We start from the raw sequence: 26553 nt of genomic DNA, 5'->3' as shown, positions 1-26553 counted from the left end.
GAGGAAAATTGTCCTTTGAGGACAATATGTTTTGCATATGCCACTGTACTCAGAGCATTACACAAAAAACAATGTTACCTGTGGAATTGGTATGCAAATAAACGTTGTATTTATAATAATGATAGAAATTAAGCACAATGGCAATAATCTATGAGAAGGTATACGGATTTTCAAAAAAGCACAATTGCAGCCCAGTAGGTAAAATGCATTGTGATTTATATTAAGTTAAAAAAGTCCTAACAAGGGGGTTTAAAGAACCATGTTCAGTGTCCTAAGTAAAAGGTGAAACCTATAAACTGAAGTGACAAATAGTGACATAAATTAAAGTTTCAAGAAAATACAGAAAAGCAAAATGTGACCAACTAATCAATTTGCAGTAAACATTCAGTACAATAGCTCTCTTTGCAGTAGGGTCGACAATGTTTTGACCTCTTAAGGATTATGAGGTCTCGTCAGGACCTATGATTAGTGGGACACCTTGATTGATGTGTATGTATTGTCAGAAGGAGTGCTTGCACCAAAAGGAAGTGTAAATGAGGGAAGTGGTACTTACATAGGGCCCAGACGGCGCCGTGGAAATATAGGGGAGTCTGGCAATGTAGGTGGCGTGAAACCAAATTACACGTCTGTGTGGTACAAGGATGAGCTGGGAAGTCCTATGCAGCAAAAACGTTGCATGTGAGGAGCAGTAGTGAATACTGTGAAGTACCAGCTAATACGTGGTATTTAATGTCCGAATTATTAAGGGTAAGTTGCTGCTGCGTGGAGAACAACGTCAGTCTGTCTTCTTCGTCGATGAGAATCCAAAGACTACCGCTCCTCACGTGCAAGGTTTTTGCTGCATAGGACTTCCCAGCTTATCTGTTATCTGTTACTGAATCTTTTTTCTTTGTTCACTAGAGGAGACTCTTGTTACCCAAACCAGCCTTGGTTACTGACAACTCTCTGTAACCCAGTCACCCTTACAGAAAATTAGTTTAATGAGGCCCATGGTAAGACCCGGTGAGTCATTGAGCTGACTTTTGGCCTCCTGAAGACAAGATTCCGCTGTCTGGATCAGACAGGAGGAGCCCTCCAATATAACCCATTGAAGTGTGCAAGATCATCACAGCTTGCTGCATGCTCCACAACCTGGCTATACGGAAGGAAATACCACTCATACAGGACGATGGAGACCAGCAGCCTCCAGCAAGGGAGAATCCAGGGCTGGGACATGATGACAGTGGTGATGATGATGATGGGATGGATTTGAGACAACAGCTCATCCACAACATTTTCAAATGAGTGTAAGTATGCAATGAGAGGAGGAGACTACCCCCAATTGTTTATTGTTGTGTTGCTGGTGGACAATGTGTATGCATGCTTGTGAGTGTTTGAACATTTTCATGAGGTTTGCTGTATGATAAGTTTTGAAATGGACAAGTTAACGTTTACAGAGGTACCGTGATTCCTGGCTAGTGTCCACACTGTAAATCTTGTGCTTCATATGACCTTGTTTGCAAAATTGAACTGGCTTAGTCCTGTGTGCCTGACTGTTCTATTTTCTCCTTACCAGGGTACTTTGCCATGTCAACTGCAGAGTTTTGACCTCACCAGACCCCTGATGCTATGACATACTCCAACATTGAGCTGCTGTGGAAATCCCAGGCACGCACTTCCTTTTGAACTGATGGTCATTTATCTTTACTTGTGAGCATTTTTTAATGTGTGATGTGATTTGACATTAGGTAAAGGCGCCAGGTTGTATCAGGCGAATAAACCTGTGCTCCACATTGAGGAGTGCCTTGTCTGTTTTCACAGCTCAAAAGATTATTCTGAAACAAAACATGTTCCATGATGATCTGGTTTGCTGACAATGATTGTTGATTGTGCTAGCAAAGGTGCTAATATTTTAGGGAATAGACTTACATTGCATCTGTACCATGTCCTAAGGGTTGTCTGATAACCTGGTGATGAGGTATTATGTTTGAAATATCTTTATTCGGCAATTTTATCACCATAAAAGAGCACATATACATATACAATTCACATTTACCAATAAAAAATTTGTAAAATACATAAGAACAGGGAGATCTCATTTTGATAGATTTACAACACAACCAGATTAGTATCGACCAGTAGGGCCCCCCGGGGTTTTAATAAACGGGAGCGTATCCGCCATGCATTTCCCAAAAATTTGGCCACCCCACAGATCATGAGGGCAGACGAAGAGTCTGTAGAGAGGACACGGAGTGCCTGTTTATGGCACCTCAGCCCTAATTCCCTACAGACCGGTTTCAGCCAAAGCTTCCTCGCCCCTTTATAGGCTGGGCAAGCAAACAACAGGTGGGCCACCGATTCCTTGGGGGCCGCACAGCCGGGGCATGTACGTGAGAGGGCATCAGAGGCCGACCAACTTGCCGTGAAATCAAGTACTGGAAGCGTCCCATAGCGCAGTTTCAGGTACAGCGATCGATCCAACGGTTTAGTTATTAGGTCTAAAAAGGGTTCCAATTTCCTTACACTCTTAATTGATAAAAATTTGTCCGTAAGTGAACCCACATTCGTAGCCCTCGTGGCCTCACTCTGGACCCAATCCCAATAAAGTTTTTTAATAACGGCTTTGGGTGGCGGGGATTGAGACTCCCATGCCTCTCTTAGACCCAGGTTGATGGCCAAATCCTTCAGTTTTTTTAGCCATCCTATTTTATTACCTGTGTCCAGCAAGAGTAAATCATCCATCCCTTCTGCATACTTAGCCAGCTCCTCAGTTCTTCTTAGTCGAGACCAGAAGAGCAGCGGGCGAAGCCTCACCAGGTCTTTTAAAGATCTTCTGCCCAAATCTAGTCTTAGGGGGATCATTGGTGTTGAAGCAGGGAGAGCAGCCACTTTCCTAAAGAAATTATTTTCTGCCACCATCAAATCTGTAACCCCTTCAAACCCCCAAAGTTCGGAGCCATATAATGCTGAAGGAAGAATCTGACCCTCATAGATGGCCATAACTGGAGAAACCGGTTTACTAGAAGATTCCCGGAGTTCCTTCAGCGTCACCCCGGAAACTCTATGATGACTAAGGAGCATTTTGGAAAGATGATCTTTCCAGGTCATACGGCTATTTATCCGGACTCCAAGATAATCAAAAGATGTGACCAGCTCAAGGGGGGCACTATTGAGCACGAGGTGATTTTTAAATCTTTTGGAGGGGGCAAAAGCCATCAATTTGGTTTTTGAAGTGTTAATGGTTAAGCCTCGAGTAGTACAAAAGGAGCTAAACAGGTTCAAGAGTTTTTGTAAGCCCACCGGGGATTTAGAGATTAATAGGGTATCGTCCGCGAAGAGAAGTGTGGGGATTTTCTCCCCCGCCAGGGATGGGGCATCCGTCTCTTCCCCCTTCAGATGGTCCACAACTCCGTTTACAAATAGGGAGAAGAGGGTCGGAGCCATAACACAACCCTGGCGTACTCCTCTCCGCACAGGGATCTTATCTGTTAATTGTCCCTGCGATCCCCATCTAACCCGCGCATAATTCCCCTCATGCAGCTTCGTTATTATATGCAGAAGGCTACTGGGAAACCCCATTTCGCCAAGTATTTGCCAGAGTTTTGCACGAGGGACCAGGTCGAAAGCAGTCTTGAGATCTATGAAGGCCATATACAAACTGGTATTATTCCAAAGCAGATCCACAGTTATTTGAGTTCATAGTCCAACTTAGACCCTCCAGCTAGTATGGGACAGTTCAATGACAGTCAACAAAGAGAATGCTTGGCCCACAATGGAGGATATCCGGAGCAGGTTGTCACTACCTGGGGGTGATGCTCAGCCATATGTCTCTCAAAGATTCTTCTTCAGACAACCCTTCCCATGTTTCACGGGGGGACCATCAGGTGCAGGCAGCGGTGGTACAGGGGGCTCTCCACCAGAGTCCACATCCCTCCCTGTGGCTGGTGCAGATGTTGTTGCACAGGGGATATTGTGGTCACACAGGGAGGTGTGACATGTTGGTGGCAATCTGGCAAAGGCAGGTGACAATGAACATCTATCATCAGGCTCTATCCTCCACACACCTTCCTACCCATCCTAAATATCTTACCTGTGACTCTGCTTTCCTGGCAGTGAGTGTCAATGTGCTCCCAAGATGTCTGACACTGGTGACTGGTAATTGATTTGTCCACAACTCCCCAACAGTGCCTTGGGCTCCAAACAGCAGACCGCAGTGCCAGTCATCTTGCCAGTACATTCTTATTGACTGTCAGGGAAACTCAGTTCTATGTGGGCTGGTTGGCCTGGGTGTGAGGGGAAGTGTTTGCATTGACTGCAACTCCTATCATGCCCTGTCCTTCACACACCATCACAGCCAACACAGACAGCAGAACTGAGACTATGCTATTCCTGATGGTGAGTCGAAATGTACTAGCAAGATGGCTGACACTGGGGACTGGTGTGAGGAGCACAATGCCATGATGGGAGTTGTTGTTGACTATTTCACCATGCACAAGTGTCAGACATCTTGCCAGTACACTTCCCCTCTTTGTCAGGACACCACCCTTCCTGGTGGGCTGGGTGGGAAGGTGTGTGTAGGACAGAGCCTGATAGGAGATGTAGTCAGTGCAAACACTCCTCCTCCCACACTGTCCAAACAACTCATCTGGGCCTATGGCTACCCGACAGTGAATGGAAGTCTACTATCAAAATGTCTGAAACTGGTGCATGTTGCTTGGATGGACTACAACTCCCATCAATGCCTTGTGCTCCAGACATCATGCAGCAGTGTTAGCTATCTTGCTAGTACATTTCCACTCACTGTGATGGGCGCATCGTTCCAGTGGGTCTGTTTGGGCTGGGCGTGAGGAGGAGTGTTTGCTGTGACTACAACTCCCATCAGGCCTATGCCCACACCCACCTTCCCAGCCATCCCAAACAGCCTACCTGTGACTCAGCTTTCCTGTGAGTGAGTGGAAAAGTACTGGCAAGATGACGGACACAGGTGACTAGTGCTTGGAGCACAAAGCGTTTGTGTGAGTTTGTGAGAAGTATGTACATGGTAGTAGTTTGGTGCATTTCATTTTCAATTGCAGGTACATTTGTTATCAATATGACATACACATCACATGCTCTTTGACTCTAGTTTTTTCTCTATGTTCAAACAGTCATTTGTTTAACTGTATCCTTTACAGTGATGTCTCTAGGGGTGTAATTGGTAACTTTATTAGAATGTGGATTGGGTACTTACCAGTCAGTGAGTCTATGGACGCTGTACGGCGGAATGATGGCACACACCTTCTGCTCCCAGGAAGTGAAGTGCACAGGTTGTGCAAGAGGGCCACCACCAGTCTGCTGGCTCTTTCGCCAGCAGTTTCTTGCGCCCTCCTTTGCACAACATAGTACCTGTTCCTGATATCATGCATCTTACGCAGGCAAGGTGCTTCAGCGTTCACCTTGTTGACTATCCTGTCCCACATCCTATTTCTCTGGGACACGGGGGTCTGTTGGACTAGGTTCCCAAATAACTGTGGCTCTACTCTGACAATCTCATCTACAAGCACTTCCAACTCCTTCTCTGTAAAATGTGGATGCTTCTTTGGGGACATGGTGAGGGTGGGTGTGATGGTGAAGATGAGGGTGAGTGTGAAGGGGAGGGTGACTGTGAATGAGAAAAAGAGTGTGTGTTTGTGAGAATACTTTTAACCAAACAAAAATCTGTGCAAATTGTGCGGTGGGTGAAGTGTGAGCGTATAAGGTAGAGAGCAGGGAATGTATGGCAAATCCAGTGAGCTAGCAGCAGATGTGTTGCAGCAAAGGATCATGGACATATTTTTGGCCCTTTATATAGGTGGATTGGTGGGTGTGGCAAATGTCGGTTTTTTTTATTTGGCATTGCCAATGGTTGTTTTTTACTTTTACCACTTGCCTTTTGTAACACTTCCAACATGGTTCCGAAACCACATCAGATGCATCGTCATATGGTTGTGGGTTAAACCGCGTCTAATTCGTAATCGGAATGCTATTCTTGAGCATTTCTGAACGAGTTGGTCGCATTAGGCCTGTTTCCGGACAGTTCAGTCAGACGGATTGCGTTCCATACGACTCGGTTGGTGTTTAACATGCAATGCATCATAATCCGTCATTCGGTAAGCTTGCGGTCGAGTCGATCGGAAAACATTTCAGAACCGATTCGTTCAGAATGCTTTCTGAACGAGATTGAAATTGACCCCTAAGTGATAAATGTTTTGTAAAGTTACCTTAAGTGCAATAAAGCATGTGCTGTAAAAACTCAATTTGTGTCAACATAATAAATTGTGGATTCCACCCAACAGATGCTACCAGCATTATGACCTTCAAAACATTTACTAGAACCTTTTCTATTCTGATCAATCATTGGCTGAGAGGGCATGTACTTAGCACTCTAATAATATTTTAGATTTGAAGGACCTGAGGGTCAGATGAGGGAAAAAGTGCTTATAAAACCCATATCTTTATTTGTAGGAAGACTTATAGATAAGCTAAAAACTAATTACTTCTACTCTACAATAATTGAGACAGAGAACTATACATAGACTCTTTTCTCAATATTTAAATATTTTGATTGTGCCAACCGCCATGCACTGCTTATGCCCTCAAATAATTCATCACTCATGACATGTCCAATGACATCATTGATGACATCACTGATGGATGACATCTCAAATGACATCAATGTCATCACTGTTGACATCACTGATTACATCATCCAATGAGTTTGAGAGTTTTCTATGCACTTATAACACTGAAAGGTACTTAATAAGCTTCACTTACTGGAATATTTCTATACCTTTTATACTGCTAACAAGTGTAATGTTTTGTAAAATGCTTGGCCTCCTAAAGAGGCTTGGATGGTTGAAGAGTATGGAGTTTCTGTTAAGAGCTCTGCACAGAACAAAGGCTTTGCGTACTTGAAGTTTAGCCACTTAATGAGGTTGATTGTGGGAAGACAGTGCGCTCGCTGAGAAGGCCTGCACACAGGATGAACACTTTGCATAGTATGGGCTTGGCCATCTAATAGTCATTGAGTGTCTGGAATGAGTGGCTTCTCTTTCAAGTGCTGTTTATAGGGTGAAGGCTGTACGTAGTAGGGTTTTAAGGCCAGATGCATCAAGCATTGTTTGCCTTCGCAAATGGCCAATTCACAGAATCAGCCCTTTGCAAACGCAAAAAAATACTCTTCTGATGCAGCAAACCCTATTTTGCATTTCGGTAACCTGTTACTGAATCGCAAAATGGGTTTGTAATTCACTATTAGGAAGGGGGGTGTTTAGGGTGTTCTTTTCTAATACTGAATCGCATCGGGATGCATGAATGTTTTGAGACTGAATTGAGGTAGCATAACATTCGAATTTTACCACCTACTTCAAGTAGGTGGTAACCAATTCGCAAATGGGAAGGAGTCCCCAAGTGACCCCTTCCCCTTTGTGAATGTCTGTAAATGCATTTCCTAAGAGCAGGCAGTGGTCCCATGGACCACTGCCTTCTCTTAGAAAATGAAAGGGAAAGTTTTCATTTTCTCTATTGTAAAGCATCCAGTTTTCCTTTAAAGAAAACGGGATGCTTTACAACAACAAAAAGCAATCATGGACATGGTGGTCTGCTGACCCCAGCCACCATCCCAGTGATTTTTGCGATTCCTAGGGGGTGGCAAATTGCGATCTACCTCATTAATATTTATGAGGTAGGTTATTTGCGATCCACTAGGAATCGCAGAAAGGGTTAAACACACTTTCATGCATTCTGTTTTGCGATTTTCTAATTGCGAATCGCAAGGATTCGCAATTAGGAAATCGCAAAATAGTTTGTTGATGCATCTGGCCCTTAGTCACTAAATGGGATTTCTCTGTCTGGTGGGAGTGTGCTCTTCATAAAGAGCTGTGCACAGGGTAAAGGCTGCATGTAATATGGGCTTAGGCACCTAATGGGGCATGTGTGGAGGTAATGACATCTCTACAAAGAGTCGTGCACACGGTGAAGTCTGTGCATAGTTAAAGCATAGGCAACTAATAGGGTAACAGCTATGTGTAGAGGGGTTTGGTCATCCAATGACCTTTGGGTGTGCCGAGAAAGAAGACACTTCATAAAGAGCAGTGATGGATGTGCATGGTAGGCGCTTTCACCATAATGATGCTTGCATGTAGGCAGAGCTTGCTATAGTATACCTATTTTATACAAGTACATTTCTTCATGCAATTTATGCTTTTCATGATTCTGCACCATGTAGCAGTTATGTACATATTTGAAAGGCTGTATTCCTTTGTAAAGTAAATTGAACCTCTGTAGGTTGTGTGATGTCATCAGTGATATCTTCATTGATGGCAATATATATATATCATGTGAGATGATATCCATGATGCCATTGAACATGTCATGTGTGTTGTAATATGTGAGGTCATAAGAAGTGTATGGCAGGAGCATAAGTTATATTTAGCTAGACTATAACTGATTAATTTCATTTTTGTTGTTGTTTTTTTAAGCTTCATTTTTTAACTAATTTCAACAACTAAGTATAGTGTTACATTAACCTTTTCTCTCAGCGGATTTCTAGGGTTAATTTAAGCTATACTATACCTAAATGTAGCTGCACTTTAACCATTGCTCCCTCCCCTACTACCTTCCATTGTCTGAGTCCATACCCCACCCCCTCCCTAATGCACTCCATGGTACACTGTGCTGCCCATCCCTGCTGCCCTCCATGGTCCACTAGGGGTCCATTGCCCCTTATGCCTTGGCTGCATTGTTTGCTCTCTTGCCACTGCTTTTTCTGTCACCCTTTAGTGGTCTCCTTGCTGCCCATGTTCCTGTCCCCTTCCCTCTGGTGTCCCTGGTCCTTTGAGCATGGGCCTGTCCCCTCCCATTTGCTCACTATAGTGCATTCTGCTGCCACTGATCTTCCTGCCAGAAATGCATAGTGTGTCTGACACCAGCCCCTATCCCCTCCCTTTTGACCTCTCTGGTCCTTTGAGCATGGGCCTGTCCCCTCCCATTTGCCCACTATAGTGCATTCTGCTGCCACTGATCTTGCTGCCAGAAATGCATAGTGTGCTGGGTTGTCAACACCCCTTTCACCTGCCCTATATGATCAGTTTGCTACCCCTTTCTCTGACACCCTCCCACCTTCCCTTCATTGTCCGTATGCCCTCTCCTATCTCCTCCCTCCTGGCTGCCATAGTGCATTGTGCTTCCACTGCCCCTCCTGCCTGCCCTGCAAGATCAGCGTACTGCTTTCTCTTCCCCCTCCTTTGTGCTCTCAATGATCTGTTGTGCTGCTGCTGTCCCTCCATATTGACCAGCTTGATTCCCTTGCCTCCCCCGCCCTCCATTGTCTGTGTCCATGTCTCTGCCCCCTCCCTTCTGCTATCCATTGTTTGTTGGGCTGCCAGTGCTCCTCCAGCCTGCCCTTTGTGGTCAGCTTGTATCCCCTGTCTCTTCACTTCCTTGTTACCTCCACTGTCCATGTCTGCGGCCCTACCCCCTCCCGTCTGTCTTTATGGCCCATTGTGTTGCCACTGCATCTCCATTGTGCCTTCCATGGTCTGCTGTACTGACCCTGACCCTTCCGCTTGCTCTGCATGGTCCATACTGTGGCCACTGCCCTTTTCACTTGCCCTGCATGGTCAGAATGTTGCCCCTGCCTCCTTTCACCCTGCCCTCCATTGTCTATATCCTTCCACTATCCCTCCTTGGTCTGTTGGAAAGCCCCTATCCGCTCCTTTCTGTCCTCCTTGGTCTATTGTGCTGCCAATGCCTCTTCTAGCTGCTCAGTGTGATCAGATTGCTGCAGTTTCCTTCCTCTGTTGTCTGTGTGCATACCCCTGCCCCATCTCTCCTGCTCTACAAGGTCCATTATGCAGTCACTTCTCATTCCACCTGCCCTGTGTGGTCAGCTTGCTGACAAAGCCCCCCTCCACCTACCTTCCGTTGTCCATGTGCATAGCCCTGAGACCTCCATGGTCCATTGTGCTACCTCTGCCCTCCATCCTGGCATGTGTGATCTATTCTGCGGCCACTACCCTGCCACCTGAACTGTGTGGTCAGCTTGCTACCCATGCCACCTACCTTATGCTCTCCATTGTCCAAGACTGTGCCCCTACTCCAGCCCTCCTGCCCTCACGGTCTGTTGTGCCGCCACTGTCCATCCCTAGAGCTCTCCATAGTTGGTTATTCTGCATGGTTGGTTTGCTTCCTCTGCCTGCCCATCCCCCATGGTTTGTTGTTCTGCCACTGCCCCTTCCGCACCCCCCACTTTGTGCTGCCCCTGCCCTTTCCTCTTGCCTGGTGGGGTCTGTTTGCTGCTTCTTCCCCTGCCCCCATCCCTGATCTCAGTTGCAGCCATTTTTCTTGAGCATTTATGTTAACCTTTTCTACACCCAGTCAAGGTTTATAAACATATACATACCACCTTCTATCCTGCTTACATATTTTTTTTTTTTTTCTTTTTTTTTTTTTTAGAGGTGAGAGGGGGGAGGGGGGGACGCCCGTCACCCCGCAATCCCGCCACACCTCGTTCCGTGCGTTACGGATCAGGGGGGGCGTAACAGTATGTGCTGCGTGTGTTCGCTTATGCAGGTTCCAAAGTAAGCCATGTCCAGCAGGGGGTAGCATATGTTAGAGGCGCGTGTCGTGGCAATGCTTTCGAAAGTGTGTGGATGAATATAATCCCCGTGTGGGATCGGAGCAGTGATCCCTGCAGTCTACCCCTCAATCATTCTCTTCCACAGAACGTTCATCACTGTGTAAGTGAAGTAGGTACGAAGTAAGAGGGCCCCATAGATCTTTGGGTCGTGATTTAGGTGGTAAGAGGTCAGCATAGTTATGTAATTGTTCTTGCCAGGTAGCCATGCAACTCAACCAATCTTTAAATTTGGGTGCCCGCCCTCTGCCCCATCTGCATGCCACCTGACGTTTAGCCAGAAGGAGGCTCAGTGCAAAAAATTTGCGGTTCGTCTTAACAGCAGGGTGAGCTAGCCCGAGCAGCGCTAACCTAGGGCAAGGGTCTATAGATAGTCCGAGCATTTCCGAGAGAGCATCAAACACTTCCGCCCAGTATGTGGCGACTGCTTGGCATCCCCATGCTAGGTGTATAAAATCTGCCCCCGGGATGCCACACCGGAGACATCTATCATCGCCCTTGAGGCCCAGCCGGTGCAGTTTTACCGGTGTGAAATAGAGCCGGTGCAGAAATTTATAATGGATCAGGCGGAGACGGGTGTTTCCAGTTACAGCATGTGTGTGAGAGCAGCTCGTCTCCCACTGCTCGTCCGATAAGGGTTCGGGTAGGTCAGCGTCCCAGTCCTGCCGGGCTCTAAAGGGGGGGGGCGAAGGGGCCACCTGGACATGTTTGTACAACATGGAGACTACATGTTTCGGGACCGCGGCCTGTAGCAGGGAATGCAGAGGTGCCATGATTTCTGGTTCGTCCGGAAAGTTGGGTGTGACGGATTTAATGTTTTGTCGGAGGCGGACATAGAGGAAAGTATCCATCATCGTGGGGGCATTGTCCCCAAATATCTGTACAGCTGTGCGGAAGGTGCCCTGCAAGTAAAGATCTCCCCACGTGTGTATAGCGTATTTGACAAGGAATTTACGTCCCAATTCTTCTCGGGCGACACTCACCCTGGGGTCGTTAGCCACCGCCATTAGAGGCGAGTAGGCGAATAGTACCCCCATGTGCCCTGCAATGCGCTTCCAGGCCCTGACAGTGCAGTCCACCGTAGTCGGGTCCCTATCGGTCATGCTGACTGTAGCGTAGAGATACCCAGAGGGTTTTTCCGGTCTCATATAACCATCCTCAACCGCCAGGTGGGCCATAAATGGAGGGGGATGGAGCCAGTACGCTGCAAAATGGCCCTGAGCACAATCGTAATATTTTCGGAAGTCCGGGACTTCAAACCCTCCCTGGTGGTAAGGCAGCATCAGGGTTTTTAAACTAAGTCTAGCTTGTTTGCCTCCCCAGATCAGTCGCGAGAGCTGGGAGTCGAGGGCCCTAAAGAAGCAAGACCCCGGGCTATAGGGAATATTCGTAAAGAGATACAATAGTTTGGGGAGGATCACCATCTTAATAAGGGATATGCGGCCCGCCATGGATAGAGGAAGATGTAGCCACCGAGTAACGCTATCCGTCAGTTTGTCCAGGACCGTCCCATAGTTAGCCCGGATAAGGTTCTCTCTATTCCTAGTGATGTTGATACCTAGATATTTGATTTCATCGGGTTCCCACACCAGGGGGTAGTCAAGAGGAAATTCCGAGGTCTTGTCAGTCAAGGGGAACATAGCAGATTTCGCCCAGTTTATCTGTATCCCCGCTATAGCCCCAAATTTAGTAATCTCGCGCAATAAGGGATTCAGATTATCCCGTGGATTGTTCACGTAGAGGGTCATGTCGTCAGCGTACAGTGCAATCAGGAGTTGCCGTTCCGGGTAGACTAGAGCACGATGGTTGTGGTGTTGTCTAAGCTTCGCGGCCAGGGGTTCGATGGCAATAGCGAAGAGTATCGGGGACAGGGGGCAACCCTGTCGGGTACCCCGATGGATTTCAAACGGAGCGGAGCGCGCACCGTTGAGCAGCACCGTAGCTTGGGGTTTATAGTATAACAGTCGAATCCAGTCCAGAAAATTGAAGGGGACTCCCATCCTCTCGAGCAGTGGAAGCAGGTAGTCCCATTCCAGGGTATCGAACGCTTTTGTAGCGTCCAGGAAAATGGCAGCAGCCTCGCACCCAGGGTTAATATCTTGAAGCACTGCTTGTAAGGTACGCAAATTATGGGACGTGGCACGGTTTGGAACGAACCCCGCCTGATCTGGAAGGACGAGTCTTTCCATAAGGAGATTGAGACGTGTAGCGAGAACTTTAGCTAGGATCTTGCTGTCTGTATTCAATAGCGAGAGGGGCCTGAAGGAATCGCAATGTTCGGGCGGTTTACCTGGTTTCAGTAGCGATGTTATTAATGCTTCCCGCATCGTGAGGGGGAGCGAGCCCTCCTCCAATGCCGCATAAAAGACCTGTTTCAGTATGGGTGCTAGTACATGTAGAAAGGATTTATAAAAATCTATCGGAAGACCGTCCGACCCCGGTGCTTTCCCTGACTTCATGGACATGATGGCATCCTTGATCTCATCAAGCTCAAGCTCATGATGGAGGAATTTTTGCTGGGACGGCCCCAGCCAGGCAATAGCAGTGTCCTCTAGATATTCCTGCAAATTAAGCGTGTCATTCCTAAGTGAGGTGTAAAGCGAGGTGTAGTGTTCAGTTAACACTTGTAGCTGTGTCACGGTATCGTGGTGCGGTGTGCCATGTTTGTCCAATAAAGTCGGGACATAACTTTGATATCGAGGGGTCCTGACTGCATTGGCCAGTGCCTTGCCAGGCCTGTCTCCCTCACCATATATCCGAGCATTAAAGGGCTTACCCAGAAATTTGCCTTCCCTATCCGCCGCTTCTGAGTAGTCGTTCAGTTTGTCCCTGATCTGAGCATGTATTGCGCCGTCCCAATCTCCGTTCGCCATTTCTCGCTCTAGCTGACGTAGCTCTAGTTCAAGCTTGTGTATGTCTGTTCGCAGCGCCCTGAGCACTCCACCCCCTTTGGCGATACAGCTCCCCCTCATAGTCACTTTAAAAGCCTCCCAAACTGTAGTGAGACTAGACACTGAATCAATATTCCGTTCAAAGAACTCTGTGATTTCCAGTTCCAATTCAGCAGTGAATGCAGTGTCAGTCAGGTGTGCAGGATTCAGGCGCCAGTTTAGGAAAGGGGGAGTAGTGAGGGGAATGTTTAGGGAGAGAAGAACCGGGGAGTGGTCCGAGTATGTACGCGCCAGGTGACTTGCTTTGGATAACCATGGGGATAGACCCGCTGAGACAAATATATAGTCAAGGCGGGCCCATGTGGAGTGGAACGCAGAGCAGTGAGTACCCTGTTTGGTGTTGGGATGCATATGTCGCCACGAGTCCACCAGGCGGTGCTCCTTCAGTATTCCCATTAGTGATCTCTGAGTATTAGTATAATGAGAGGCATGTGGGTGCGACCTGTCCTGCGCGGGTATGAGGGCCGTGTTGAAATCTCCCCCTAGCATCACATGGTCTATCCCCAAAGCCTGTATTTTCCCCCATAGGGTGAGAAGAGCATCAGGGTCATCCGTGTTGGGACCATAGTAACATGCAAACAGTATTGTGTGTGAGTGTAATTTCCCCCATAGCATGCAGTAGCGCCCCCCAGCATCTATTTCAGTCCCAGCTGGAATGAAAGGTGTTCCTCTTTTCACCAGTATCACCACCCCTCTAGCGTAATTGGAATAGGAGGAGAACACCCTGCTCACAGCCCATTTAGAAGCGAATGGAGGGGAGCCGCTTGGCATCAGATGGGTTTCTTGCAGCATAGCTACAGATATCCCGTGCCTGTCTAGATACCCCAGTATTTGTCTTTTTTTCTTTGGGTTGTTCAGTCCCCGTATATTCCAGGAGGCTACTCGGAACTGCGAAGCGGGCAGCGGGTCAGCTACGTCCCCCATACTCCCATCGGAAAAAAAGATCGCCAATCATCCACAACATCCATGCATAAATAACATATGGCAGCAAATATAGGAATCAAAACCCAACTACCCTCTCGGTATGCCCAACTGCTAACGTGGACAACAAACACTTCTGTTCTGCAGGCAATATGTTGGAACATTCCCCCACCCACTCCGGCAACCCCAACCCGCCGGGCATTCTGAACCCACCCAATCCCCATTATCCCTCCCACTCCCCAACTTAAAAACCCTAGAAATGTCACGTATCCCTCCATTCTATCACAAGATGGGGGGTTTTGGGGCTCGCCCATTGGGGTACCGCACTAGGGGCACCAAACCTGCCATCCACCTCCCTACTCGCACCCACTAGGACCCAGGCAAAGCCCCGGTCTCTCGGCGTGGGACGGAGGTGGGCGATCGAGCCTGCCAAATATGTATACCAAGTCAAACAACATTATCGATTTGTACCTCACCGTGGTGTACGCTTCTAGTCCGTCACCACTTCTTGTCATCGGGGCGGTCACTGTGAATATGGACTATTCCTGCTGGTTCATAGGCGAAGAGGATCTGGAGCGATGGGATTCAGCGTCTTCTCTGGTTTCATCTGCCCTGTGGTGCTTAAGAAAGTCCTCCACCTGTTGAGGATTTTGAAAGAAGTGCTGCTTGCCCCCGTAGGAAATCTTCAGTTTGGCCGGGTACAACATGGCGTATGTCATCTCACGATCCTGGAGCTTTTTCTTAACCCCTATGAATTTCCTCCTGGCTTCCTGCACTGCCTGGGTGAAGTCCGGGAAAAATGAGAGTGTAGTATTGCCATATCTCACCGTGCCGACCTCTCTCGCTCGTCGGAGCACTGCGTCCCGGTCCCTATAATTGAGAAATCTCGCTATGATGGGGCGAGGCTGGGCACCTGGCGGCGGTCGTGCGGCTAAGGATCTGTGGGCTCGCTCCACTATTAAGTGCGAGGAGAACGATTCCTTACCAAAGAGTTCGACGACCAGATTTTCAATAAACACCTCCAGTTTCCCAGTGTTGGTGGACTCCGCAAGGCCCAGGACGCGGATGTTGTTGCGCCTGGACCTGGCTTCTAAGTCCTCGTTTTTCTCCGCGATGATTTTTAGGAGCCTGTCCATTTGGGTCACCTGCCTGGCGCTCGCGGTGGTACCATCTTCCAGATCCGATATCCGATCTTCTGCTTCCTTGAGTCTGGTGTCGTGTTGTTCCAGTTTGGTAACCACACTGTCCATGCGAGTATTGATCGTGTCAACTTTGGCGTCAATGCTTGTCAAACTCTGTTGCATGGTCAGCAGCAAGGCTTTCCAGTCGTCCCCCGGCGGTCCACGGGTAGGAGGGCTACCCGCGGGTTCTTGCATGATTCTGGAGGCCCGTTTAGATTCAAATGGTATTTTGGTCTGCTTAGCGTCGTTGCGGCCCATGTCGTGACTAGGTGCACTCGCAGTAGGCGTGTTAGGAGCAGACAGTGCTTGGCGACGCGAAGTAGCGTTTATGTGACAAGGCGGAGTGGCAGGGCGAGATAGAACCCTTGAGGAGGTGGCACCAGGGGCGCAGTGTATTTCAGAGGTGACGTCTTTCGGAATACCTCGGCCCACAAGTCCAGAATAATGAGGCAGGGCTAGTGAACAATACCACCGGTGACGCAGAAGAATCTATTAACAGTGACGCATTAACCAGGGCCTTCCAGTGCGGATCACAACAGTAGAGCAACCAGCAGAGCAACCAGGAAAGCAGTACCTGTAAGGGGGGGGTCCAAATCCCGTCACAGTTTGCGCCTTGTAGCCGAGCAAGTGGTCTTGGGCAGATATCGCCGGCCCTGTGCCAATGGTCAGCGTGTCCGATGGGCAAGGTCACGCATGCACGAGAAGGAGCAGTGAGGCGGCCTCCGAGTCTCGTCAGTGCGGGCTGGGAACGCTGTGCTCTCCGGGCCGGTGGGTCGACAACCCCCCGTTAGTGCACCTCGTGTGGTGTGAGGCGAGGAGGACGTTTCAGGGGAGCAAGCGGGTGTAGAGAGCGCCGTCTGAGACGCTTGCAGGGTCACTCCAGCAGCATGGGAGGGTCAGAGATAGCAGTTGGGACCAGCGTGATGTCAATGCGCCACAGCGCAGAATGTATGGCAGCTCCCTGCAATAGTTAAGTATTGTCTCAGCCGTGTCGGCGCCACCACAGTACCTGAAGTTATGAGGGAAGCGGCTCCAGATTGTGCACCCTGGCGCTGCTCGCCGAAATCTGCTCCGCCGCCAATGGCCGTTTTCGCGCCTTTTTTCGGCCGTTAGCTGCCGCCCGCAGTCACCGCCAGGACTCGGCTGCAAGAGGGAGGGCTCGCTGTCAATGTATGGAGGCCCGCAGTCAGCATAAAACAGGTGCGGAGGAAGCGGCGGATGTTTGTGTGCACCGCAGTTGTTGTGCCCGCAGCTCCGGTTAGGCCGCAAATCCCCGGACTCTCCCGGCCAGTCAATCCCGGAGTGGCGAGTCCCCTGCAGCCAGCCTGAGCCGCCTCAGAGCAAATCTTCTCACAGCTTCGCTCCCAGTCGGGCGATGGCGACGCTGCTGGCACCGCCGAGTGCAGGAAAGCACCGCGGTCACCACGGTGGGGAGAAAGAGCTAGTTACCCCGGTCAGGATGGTCAGCAGGATCGGTCAAAGGCTCGATCTGGCGAGAGCCTCACTATAGTGCGGCCATCTTGGTCTGGCGCCACCTAGCGCCCCCCTATCCTGCTTACATATTTGAGAGGAAGAAGAATGCGTACTGTTCTTCAGCTTTCTTAAAACTCTATAAAGAGCCTTTACACTCCATAGAATCCCTCAGTATCTTACCCTATCAAGTAAAATTACTTCACGCACCTTTAGGCTTCCAAATTTCAGCATAGACCCACATCACTCCAACACTGAATGTGATACATCTATATGAGCAGACATGTGTGATATGAATGGCTACTATAATGTCTTTTATATCAGTTGTGCATTACCATCACCTGAAATTACTACATCTGAGAAAACTTATTACATGCAAGCAGAGCAGACTGTACCATGGGTTCATAGATTTCACAAGAAACAGTTACACCATCCTTTCCAGGTCTGCTTATTTGGCTCCCCTTGCAGAATCCAAGATGCTGTTGAGGAAAGAAAGCACAGTATTGTTCTTAGTTGTTACAGCAGCCTTTTGATGTCATTTAAAAAAATCTATATTTTCTTTCTAGAGTCACTTTGAAATTTGATGATAACTGAAAGAGCAAGTTATGCCAGTAGGATTCAAGTTTATGCCATCATGTTTAGTACCAATTATTGCGTACAGAGTTCAAAATCATGCGTAGGGATCTGTATATTGAATAGAATTATATGTTTTTGCAAAATAAAAAAATTTCTAATACTACCCCTTGGAAGATTACTCAGTCAAGGGGTCCCAGAAGTACTTATATGCTTAAATGTACATGGTGTACAGTACACATATTTATACTTTGTAAAAGTTCATTGGTGCATGCTACTTTTTTATATCTGTCCTCCATTCATTCCCTACTTTTGATTTATTCTTGTTCTTGACAGGAACAAATCTCCATTTGTATTCTGGTTAAAATTTACCTCCACGAATATATTTCTGAATGTTCATAAATTAATAGGTTTGTGTGTGTTCCCACACTGGCTCCTCAGCTCTCTGCTCTTGCGAGCACCTTTTTCCCATGTAATTTTATACAGTGGTAGTATAACATTCAACAGCAATAAATCGATTTACAGGTGTAAGTTTGCATTATGCACATTGCAAACATGAATTTAAAGGATGCTATATTTGCACATAAGTTGAACTTAGGTTCGCAATTGGTCTTGGTTTTCTCACCATATGACTGAAAATGTACTAAAGTTTCTGAACTTGGAGGTGCGCAAGTTATAATAATACGAAGGTGGTGCATAAATTACAAATGTAAGGTATAACAATAATGTTAGAATTTCCGATGTTTGAGTAGTATAAATTTGATGTGTAGAAATAATAAATAAAGTTATAAGAGTGTAAATGTGGCACATAAATTATACATTTAAGGTTTAATTAGAACTTAAGAATTTCTAATGTTTGTGTCTCTGGGCAAACGTTTGGATACGAGTATTCGCGGCGGTTCCAGGCCGTGAAGGTACGCACCGCCAGCTAAACTGTGAAGGTCCGCGAGAGAGGAAAGGTTTCTCTCTGCATGGGTGCGGCAGGTAATTTAAATAACCATGCACTTTCAGATCATAAGCCCACTGGAGGGTAAAAAGTTTAGTCACAAGATCATGCGTTAGGACACAACCCACTGGAGGGAAAAGGTTCAAAGAAAAGACTACATGTCCCGGCATGCATTGGTGATTGAGAGTATTAATGTGGTGCACCGGAAGCCACCTTAATTGAGAAACATGCAGGGGAAGATGTGGCGGTGATGTATTGACTGCTTTCTAACAGGGCCTCTGAGGAAGAAGAATGAATACTTCGAAACGCGTCAGGCCAATGGGACGGATAGAGTTGGGATGGGAAGCCGCATGGATTCAGAAATAAAGGGTCCCATTAGGATGGCGGGCGGATCACCCTGCCGGGCTGGCGGTATCCACCGCCAGCCCGGTGGGGCCGATCCGCCCGCCATCCGTGCAGAAATGACCCCCTGCCATATTATAATGGCTGGGGGGTCCGCAGAGGACGGAAAGACTGTCCGCTGCTTTTCGACTGGGCGGAAAAGAGTTCTATATGGTAGCGGTGTCTAATAGACACCGCCAGCCATATTAGAATGTGTCTCAGCAGAAGAATGCGAAGTCTGCTTTGGTGGCCCGTTGCGGGCCCCCAGGGACTCCGGGGCGGTGGGGTGTGCACATGGTGGGGGTACCTATGGTATCCCCCTACAGTTCCATGCACAACATGGCAGGCACGGCGCAGTGCCTGCCATGTTGTGCATGGAAGAGCACAACATGCCTCCCTGGCATTGTGGCGGGCGGTGCTGAGTGCACCGCCTGCCACAATGTTAGGGATGCAGGATGCCCCCGCCACTGTGGCGGGCGCATCCTAATGGCACATACAGGCCCCCCTCCCTTATGGTGGGCGGACCCTTGTTATGACAGGATGGCGGGCGGACAAAATCCGCCCGCCATCTTAATGTGCCCCAAAGTGTTGTGCACATACCTGAAGCGGAGTGCGACCTCGTCTCTGGGCAAACTTTTGGAAACATATATATAAATATATATATATATATACACATACATATCAAAGGTTAAACATATATATATATATATACATACATATATAGGTCATGTGATCAAGGCAGAAGGAGCTGTCGAAACGCGTCATGGCGGAGTGCTTACAAATGCAATAAAGAAAAATTAGCACTTACTTGGGTCCACGTTTGTTCGACAATAGGAGCGGGAGAACGAGGATTCCTCATATATATATATAATATGTATATATATATATTTTTTAGATGTTGTTGCCAGTTTCCCATTGTTGATATTATGTTCATTTATTATTTTGAATGAAAGGAAAAACATAATTTTGAGATCATAACATCAGCTATGGCCATTTTTCTGACCATTCTAAGACGGCCACAACGGAATTGAAACTGATAAACTCATCTGAGTCTGTCTTTTGTTGTAATATGGAATGTGACGTATATATTGGTGTAAAAATGGGCAGCACGCTGACATTAACAAAGGCCGCCATGGCCAAAACGCGTTTGTCAGCCACGGTGAAATATTTGAAATAAATCACAAATGATTTGAACTAACTCGTGTGTGTGTGCCACAGACTTCGAGGGAGCAAAGTGAGTTGGATGCATATTATATATATATATATATATATATATATATATATATATATAGATAGATAGATATATATATATATAGATAGATAGATAGAGAGAGATCAATCATGTCTGTGATACAGTCAAGTTGGAAGTTATGACCTGCAAGGCAATAGTATACAGTAGCAATAAGCTTACTCAACAAGGAGTTATAGCCATAATAACTTATTGCCCAATGAAGAAAAACATAAATGATATAGAAAGGAATTGATGCAGCACATATTAATGTATTCTTAGTCCATGCATCTATCAAATACAGATGAACTCCAGAGCATGTGAAGACATATGTATATAGATACCACCTTATGACTTACAATGTAATATGTTTAATCTATTCCATAAACATTGGAGTATAGTATGAATTGTTAAAGAAGAAAAGGGACTTTGTCATACTAGAAGATCTTGAAGTAGAATGACATTCAAACCATATTTAATCCTAGGTTGATGTGGATAAAGAGATGTTGATGCCAGTTTCCCAAAGTATCTCAGTCGCAGTTTTATATCTGTTCAAGTTAGATGGTTGAAAAGGATTACATTTGTGGATTGAAACATTCTAAGTGGACTTCATATTTTAAAATTTGAATTGTGTTTGGACAGATTTTTTTTTGAGCGGAAAATGGGTTTCTTATGTTGAATAAAATTATTTAAGAGCGCTTATATTTGTATATGGGATCTACAAAAGAGATTATCTTATCCTCTTCCATAAGATGAGAGACTAAAAGAATTCCCTTTGTTTTCTAGAAAATCACTTGACTATTTAGTCTAATCCATTTTTTATACCAAATAAAACTATCTTTGTATTGCTTTAGGGAGGAAATATTAACAACAACAAAAAGGTTTAAGTAGGGAATGTTAGTACATAAATATTGGTGGTATCCAACTGTTGGGAACCACACTTTAGAAGCTCCCTCTTGACCTATATTTCTTTTACAAAGATTCAATTGACCATTGACATTTAGATCCTGATTATTGCAGTTATCTCTTTGGTCAGAGGAGATTACCTTGTACATCTAAGTCTCTGACTTGCCAGAGTTTTTAATGTAGTATGAATGTTGATGAAACTAGTATGAATGTATGGTAGTGTGGTTTTTCTTGTGTGTGAATCCGTTTACCTGGGGTCTACTTGTTGTAAAAAATTGTGAAAAGTTATAACTGTGTATGATGATTATATTTTTTGTATGATGATTAATCAGATATTGTTTATTGGAAATGAATTTGATATTTAATAAAAAAAATGTTTTTAAGAATGAACAAATAAAGTTAGAAAGAATTGTATGATGTAATTTACATGGCCCACTTTTAGAATTCTATATAATCTTTGTAAAAGAAATATAGGTCAAGAGGGAGCTTCTAAAGTGTGGTTTTCTTTTCTTTCCCCTCTTCTTTCTCCCTGACCTACAAGATATTGTTGAGGGGGTCCCCTTCATCTTACAATCCAACTGTTGGGAGCCTGGGACATGAAGATGATGATGATGTGTATGTGTGCGAAAGTGGGCTGTAAAACAGTGCTCTAGGCAAAAACACAATTTACTATTAAGTATGTCTTATTCAACATTATAGAGATTATTTGTTTTAAATTGAAAGCAGTGTTAAACTTATCAAAATCTGGAAAATGAACACTCACATTTGATTCAGGTTTTTTAAGTTTCTTAGGCTATATTCTGGCTTCCTTCTTATTTCTTTAAAATCTAGAAAACATGCTATCAATTTAAGCATAAATAGCTTTTTGTATTTTAACTGGTATGATCATAAAAAGAAAGTTCATGACGAGTAAGATCATCTTTTGATTATGTCTAAATATTTCCATCAAGAGATGTATCAAGGGGTCATTTGTGGATGAGTTCTAACTTTCAGATATAGCTCATTAATGTTGACACTTTAATCCATCACTGAATTGCAATACCAAATTCCCAGGTATCTAATTTTGGGGGATATCCAGGATAAATCACAGTTCTGAAAAGGCTCCTTTATGAAAAACCTATTCAGAGTTAATACTTCAGATATCTTGACATTTAGTTATATCCCAAAGTATGAGAAGAGGAGGACATTTCATTAAAAATACCGGCTATAATTTTTTAGGTTTAGAGATAAAAAGCAAAAGGTCATCTGCATACACTATTAATTTAATACTTTGATCACTGAAGAAGCCATATAATCAACAGCTCTTCTAAGCCTTTCTAAAAATAGTTCCAAGATGAAGACAATTAGGGAGAAAAAGGGCAACCATGTCTAGTTCCCCTACATTGCATCTGCATTTCTATCTGCTTTCTTGGCCCTCTAGCTAAACATATATGTGTAAGAAGCTCTACAGGAACCTATTAGCTTAGGTTTGTGGGAGGAATGTTTGAACCAGGAATGTTAATAATAGTTTTGATGCTTAAATACTGAAGAGAAGTTAGTGCTCATTACTCCATTTAGGAGCTTATGCTTTCATTGAAACTCCTCTTTTCCTGAAAGTGTTACATATGCCCCATATCATTTTACTGGTGTTCTTAGTTAGATACAAGACACATCATTTACAAGTTACTATATCTTGAAACTGTGACCCAGACATGGCATTTCCTGTCTAGAGGTTGTGGGATAGCACCAACATCAAAAAAGTAAATGAAACTCTCACATAGTTACAGCTAATGATCTTTTCTTGCAATATTTCAGCATATTCAGGCCTATTGGATAATATTAAACAGCTATGGGTGAGACAGGAGGGAGGAACTACCACCCGATGTCTTACCTTAGCCCCCCCAGTAGACTCATATTTGCTACTGGGCAACATAAATTACCTTTTCTAATCTCTGCTACACAAGAACACGAGAGATTGAGGCATACTTCAGTTTTAGCTACTCCTGAGTAAGTGCTTTTTAAGTAAAAATGCATTGGGTATTTCACCACCATTGCTACCCAGAATATATTGTAAATTCTGTTGTGCTACAAAGAACAAAAGCCTGGATGGGTGTGTCTTTGGCATTTTAAGATTGGAATCACAATGCCTCTGTTTGCAAAGTGTTGAAAAAGATGAAATAAATCTGGATTGCTTGGTTGAATATTGGAGTTACATTTCTTGACTTGTGTTACTTACATAGAATGGCTGTTCAGCCTGGAGTTGGAGCATGACAACTCACCACAAGTGTGACTGTCATACTATTTGTGCCACTGGGGGAGAGCACATTCCTGGCTAGCACGCTGAATCTAGATTGGACTGTACGTCTGATTTAAAAAGGAAAAAAGAAAGGAGTGCATTCTAGCATTGTGTCCTAAACAGTGGGCCCCTCCACCATGCTTCAACAATACCAGGATTAATAAGAACCCTGAATCTGTGGTCTTCTTTACCTCTGAACAAGGGGTGGCACAACGCTGGTGTTGGGGATGATGCTGGGTGTGGAAATTTACAACTATATACCCTGATTGAATAGCATCCCTAGAGGACTCCCTATTCCCTCTTATAAGAAGTACAGAAGAGAAGGGGAGTGCATGTGAACAATACCTGTTTAATAGAATTTCATATATCTAGCTGCATCTCCCACAAGCAGTTGTACTGAGTACATAAAGTTAGAACAATAAATATGAGACTGCACTAAGTATGTGAAGCTGCTCTGAGCATATGGATTTACTTATGATCATATCCAGGCTAACCAAGGCTCTGGGCCACAGGCATATAAAAGACTACACTGTGATCTGTATCTAAGAATGCACATCTTGGCCTGCACTTGTTCAATATGTGCCGGTAGCTTGTATACCAGAATTTGGAAGCCATAAATATCACATACAAAAATATTTTGTTCTTACTGACTGAATTCTATATGCAATGGTATTTTATTTTCTGGGAATTTTCTCTCGGTACATTTCTGGAGGTTTAACCTTCCAAAATATGCAGGAAGGTGGTATTAGCAGCATATCACTGATTCAGCAGGAAGGCAATGTACACTTCTACAGTTATTATCTTGAAATATGGAGTGCTACATTCGTCCACACTTTCCCTTTTCATACTTTGGCCATGACTCCAAGTGGGCTGGATGGCGATGAGGTATTTATTGCACCTAGTACATTTCAACATCAGATGTGGTGCAGTCCTTGTTTTCTGAGTTTCACCAGGAAATTGTGATATCATATGAGGAATTTGATTCTTTCCACATCAAATCTGCATGTACTCTTATTTAGGATATTTCCTCTAGGGAAATTTTAGCAAGTTTGATAGGCCAAAAATCCCCTGTGAAAGTTGTAGTAGTTTGGTAACAAACATACACCTCAGAATTCTGATCCCTGTGAAATAGGCATTTGCTCAAGGATTTGAATTTTGGAAAAAGCGACTTGGCATCTTTAGTCATCACTGGCTAAGAACATGTAACATCATGCATGTTAGCTGGTATCAAAACACTTCAGACATAGAGCACAAATCCATATGTGATGTGATACACTACAGCCAGTGATTCAATGTGTGGAAGCAGTCATGACTCTTGTGTATACCTTCCTAGTTGAATCGATCTCCATGTGGCTGGCTTTGGTAGATTTGGAGGATAGTATGCAGGGGAATGCTTCTCAAATTTAGAGATTAGTTCTCCTGTACAACACATGCTGGGTAAATATCAAAATGATTCAGTGGATCCTATCAATCTAAATCCCATGGGTGGAGCTGTCAAAAGATATGGAAGGGCTTCCAATCATATCACTCTTAGGACATAAAAATAAAATTATCTGAGAGGGTCTTAGCCCAAAAGAAGCATGGAAAGCAAAAACTATTCCACCCAAGGGGTATGCAAATCTCCTTTTTCCCCAAACACTATTGGGTGGAAACTCTTTTTCCAGAGAGTTGTTCCTTTAAGAGCTAATAACACAAATAACTCAATAAAGAATGAGGGGAGGGGTCCTAGAAGGGGATACCAAACATTGAGAGAGGGGAGGAGAAAGTGTGAATCAGTTTGAATTTCGATGGTACATAAACAGGAACTTTCTGTCAGTACACAAGAATCTGTGATTCTGAGAGGAAGTATTTTAAAAGTGTCCGTCTCTTTTCTAGACAAGTGGGAATCCTAAGAAACAGGTTGGAAGAGGAAGAGGGAGACTCTGTAGGCCTCAGAGGAAGCATCCGGACAGGTCCCTTCTCTTTCTCAGGAGGTGAACCTGACAGAAAATCCATGTTTAAAAAGGATTTTCCCAAGTGAGAAGTATACCATTGAGGGGAGATAGTGGAAATCCGAGCTGAAATTGCTAAAATTATAACTTCAAGCTCAAAGAAATATCAGACTAAGGTTCCTTTATTGACCAATAAACAGTGTGATGCAGTTTTCCTTTGTAAGTTATGCAACTCAAGCTAAACTACTGAGAATTGTATGATTAGTCACTAACCACTGAATGAAACCTGAAGTCAATAAATGCAAAGTGTATAGTTCAGGCCAGCTAGTACCTTCCATCCAAAATTATGGTGTTAACGTTTCCTGATAACTCTTGCCAGTGATAGGCTGCATTTGCACTCATCGTCAACATCAACTATTTGAAGCCTGGACTTCAAATGGTTGAGTCCCAGATCAGTTAGGCTTTAAAGAACAGTAACAATTTTAGCAATGTTCCTGCCTGTGTTAAACTACACCCCGGCATTCTAAATTGGTTGCTTGTGAAATTAACAAAAGTACTAATTTAGAATTTCATAGTATTTTGCAGAATCTATATGTCATACTCTGATCCAATTTATATTTATTGTTTAAGCTCTTTAAAACCCCTTTGGTATATTGTTACATAAGGAGTTCCACTTAGGGCGACATACTAAAGAATAAAAAACTTGCACCAAGCTATACCTGGCTGATGAGCCCATAACATGGGCAAAATTGGTCCTGGGTTGCTTGTGTTCGGTTCAGGGAAGAGCTGGCTTGGCACTTCAAACTGGACTGTTCCCATTGGAGCAAAGAACTGGGTCTAAACTAAGGTGGCATGGTGTGCAAAATAATGATGAACTGGAATGCGGTCCGACTAATTACCAGTGGCTGAGAATAATTCAAGCATTCCATGCATCACTTTTTAAAAACTTTAGCATGTCACCCTAAGTGGGTCTGGTGTACCCAGACATGGGTCCAATGCACACTGTCGCTGGAACCAAGCTTTGCCTGGCTGATGAGCCAATAAAAAGGGTTAAACTGGTCCTGGGTTGTTTGTGTTCTGGTACAGGGAGGACCTAGCTTGGAAGTTTGGCCTGGGTTGTTCCAATGAGGGCAGGGTCGAGCCTAACTTGCATATAG

At 45.1% G+C, this 26553-nt stretch overlaps 1 protein-coding gene across 1 annotated transcript in view; it reads right to left on the bottom strand.

Moving 5' to 3' along the window:
* LOC144792853 (fetuin-B-like) overlaps nt 1–26553 on the bottom strand; it is a 33520-nt gene that overhangs the window by 2941 nt on the left and 4026 nt on the right. The window contains exon 3 of the mRNA XM_078668049.1: nt 17552–17635. Coding sequence (XP_078524175.1) covers nt 17552–17635 — 84 coding nt within the window. The remainder of the gene's footprint in view (nt 1–17551; nt 17636–26553) is intronic.

The sequence above is a fragment of the Lissotriton helveticus genome, chromosome 11 (assembly GCF_964261635.1).
Source record: "Lissotriton helveticus chromosome 11, aLisHel1.1, whole genome shotgun sequence".
NCBI lineage: Eukaryota > Metazoa > Chordata > Amphibia > Caudata > Salamandridae > Lissotriton > Lissotriton helveticus.
This window is presented reverse-complemented; position numbering and strand designations above follow the sequence as displayed.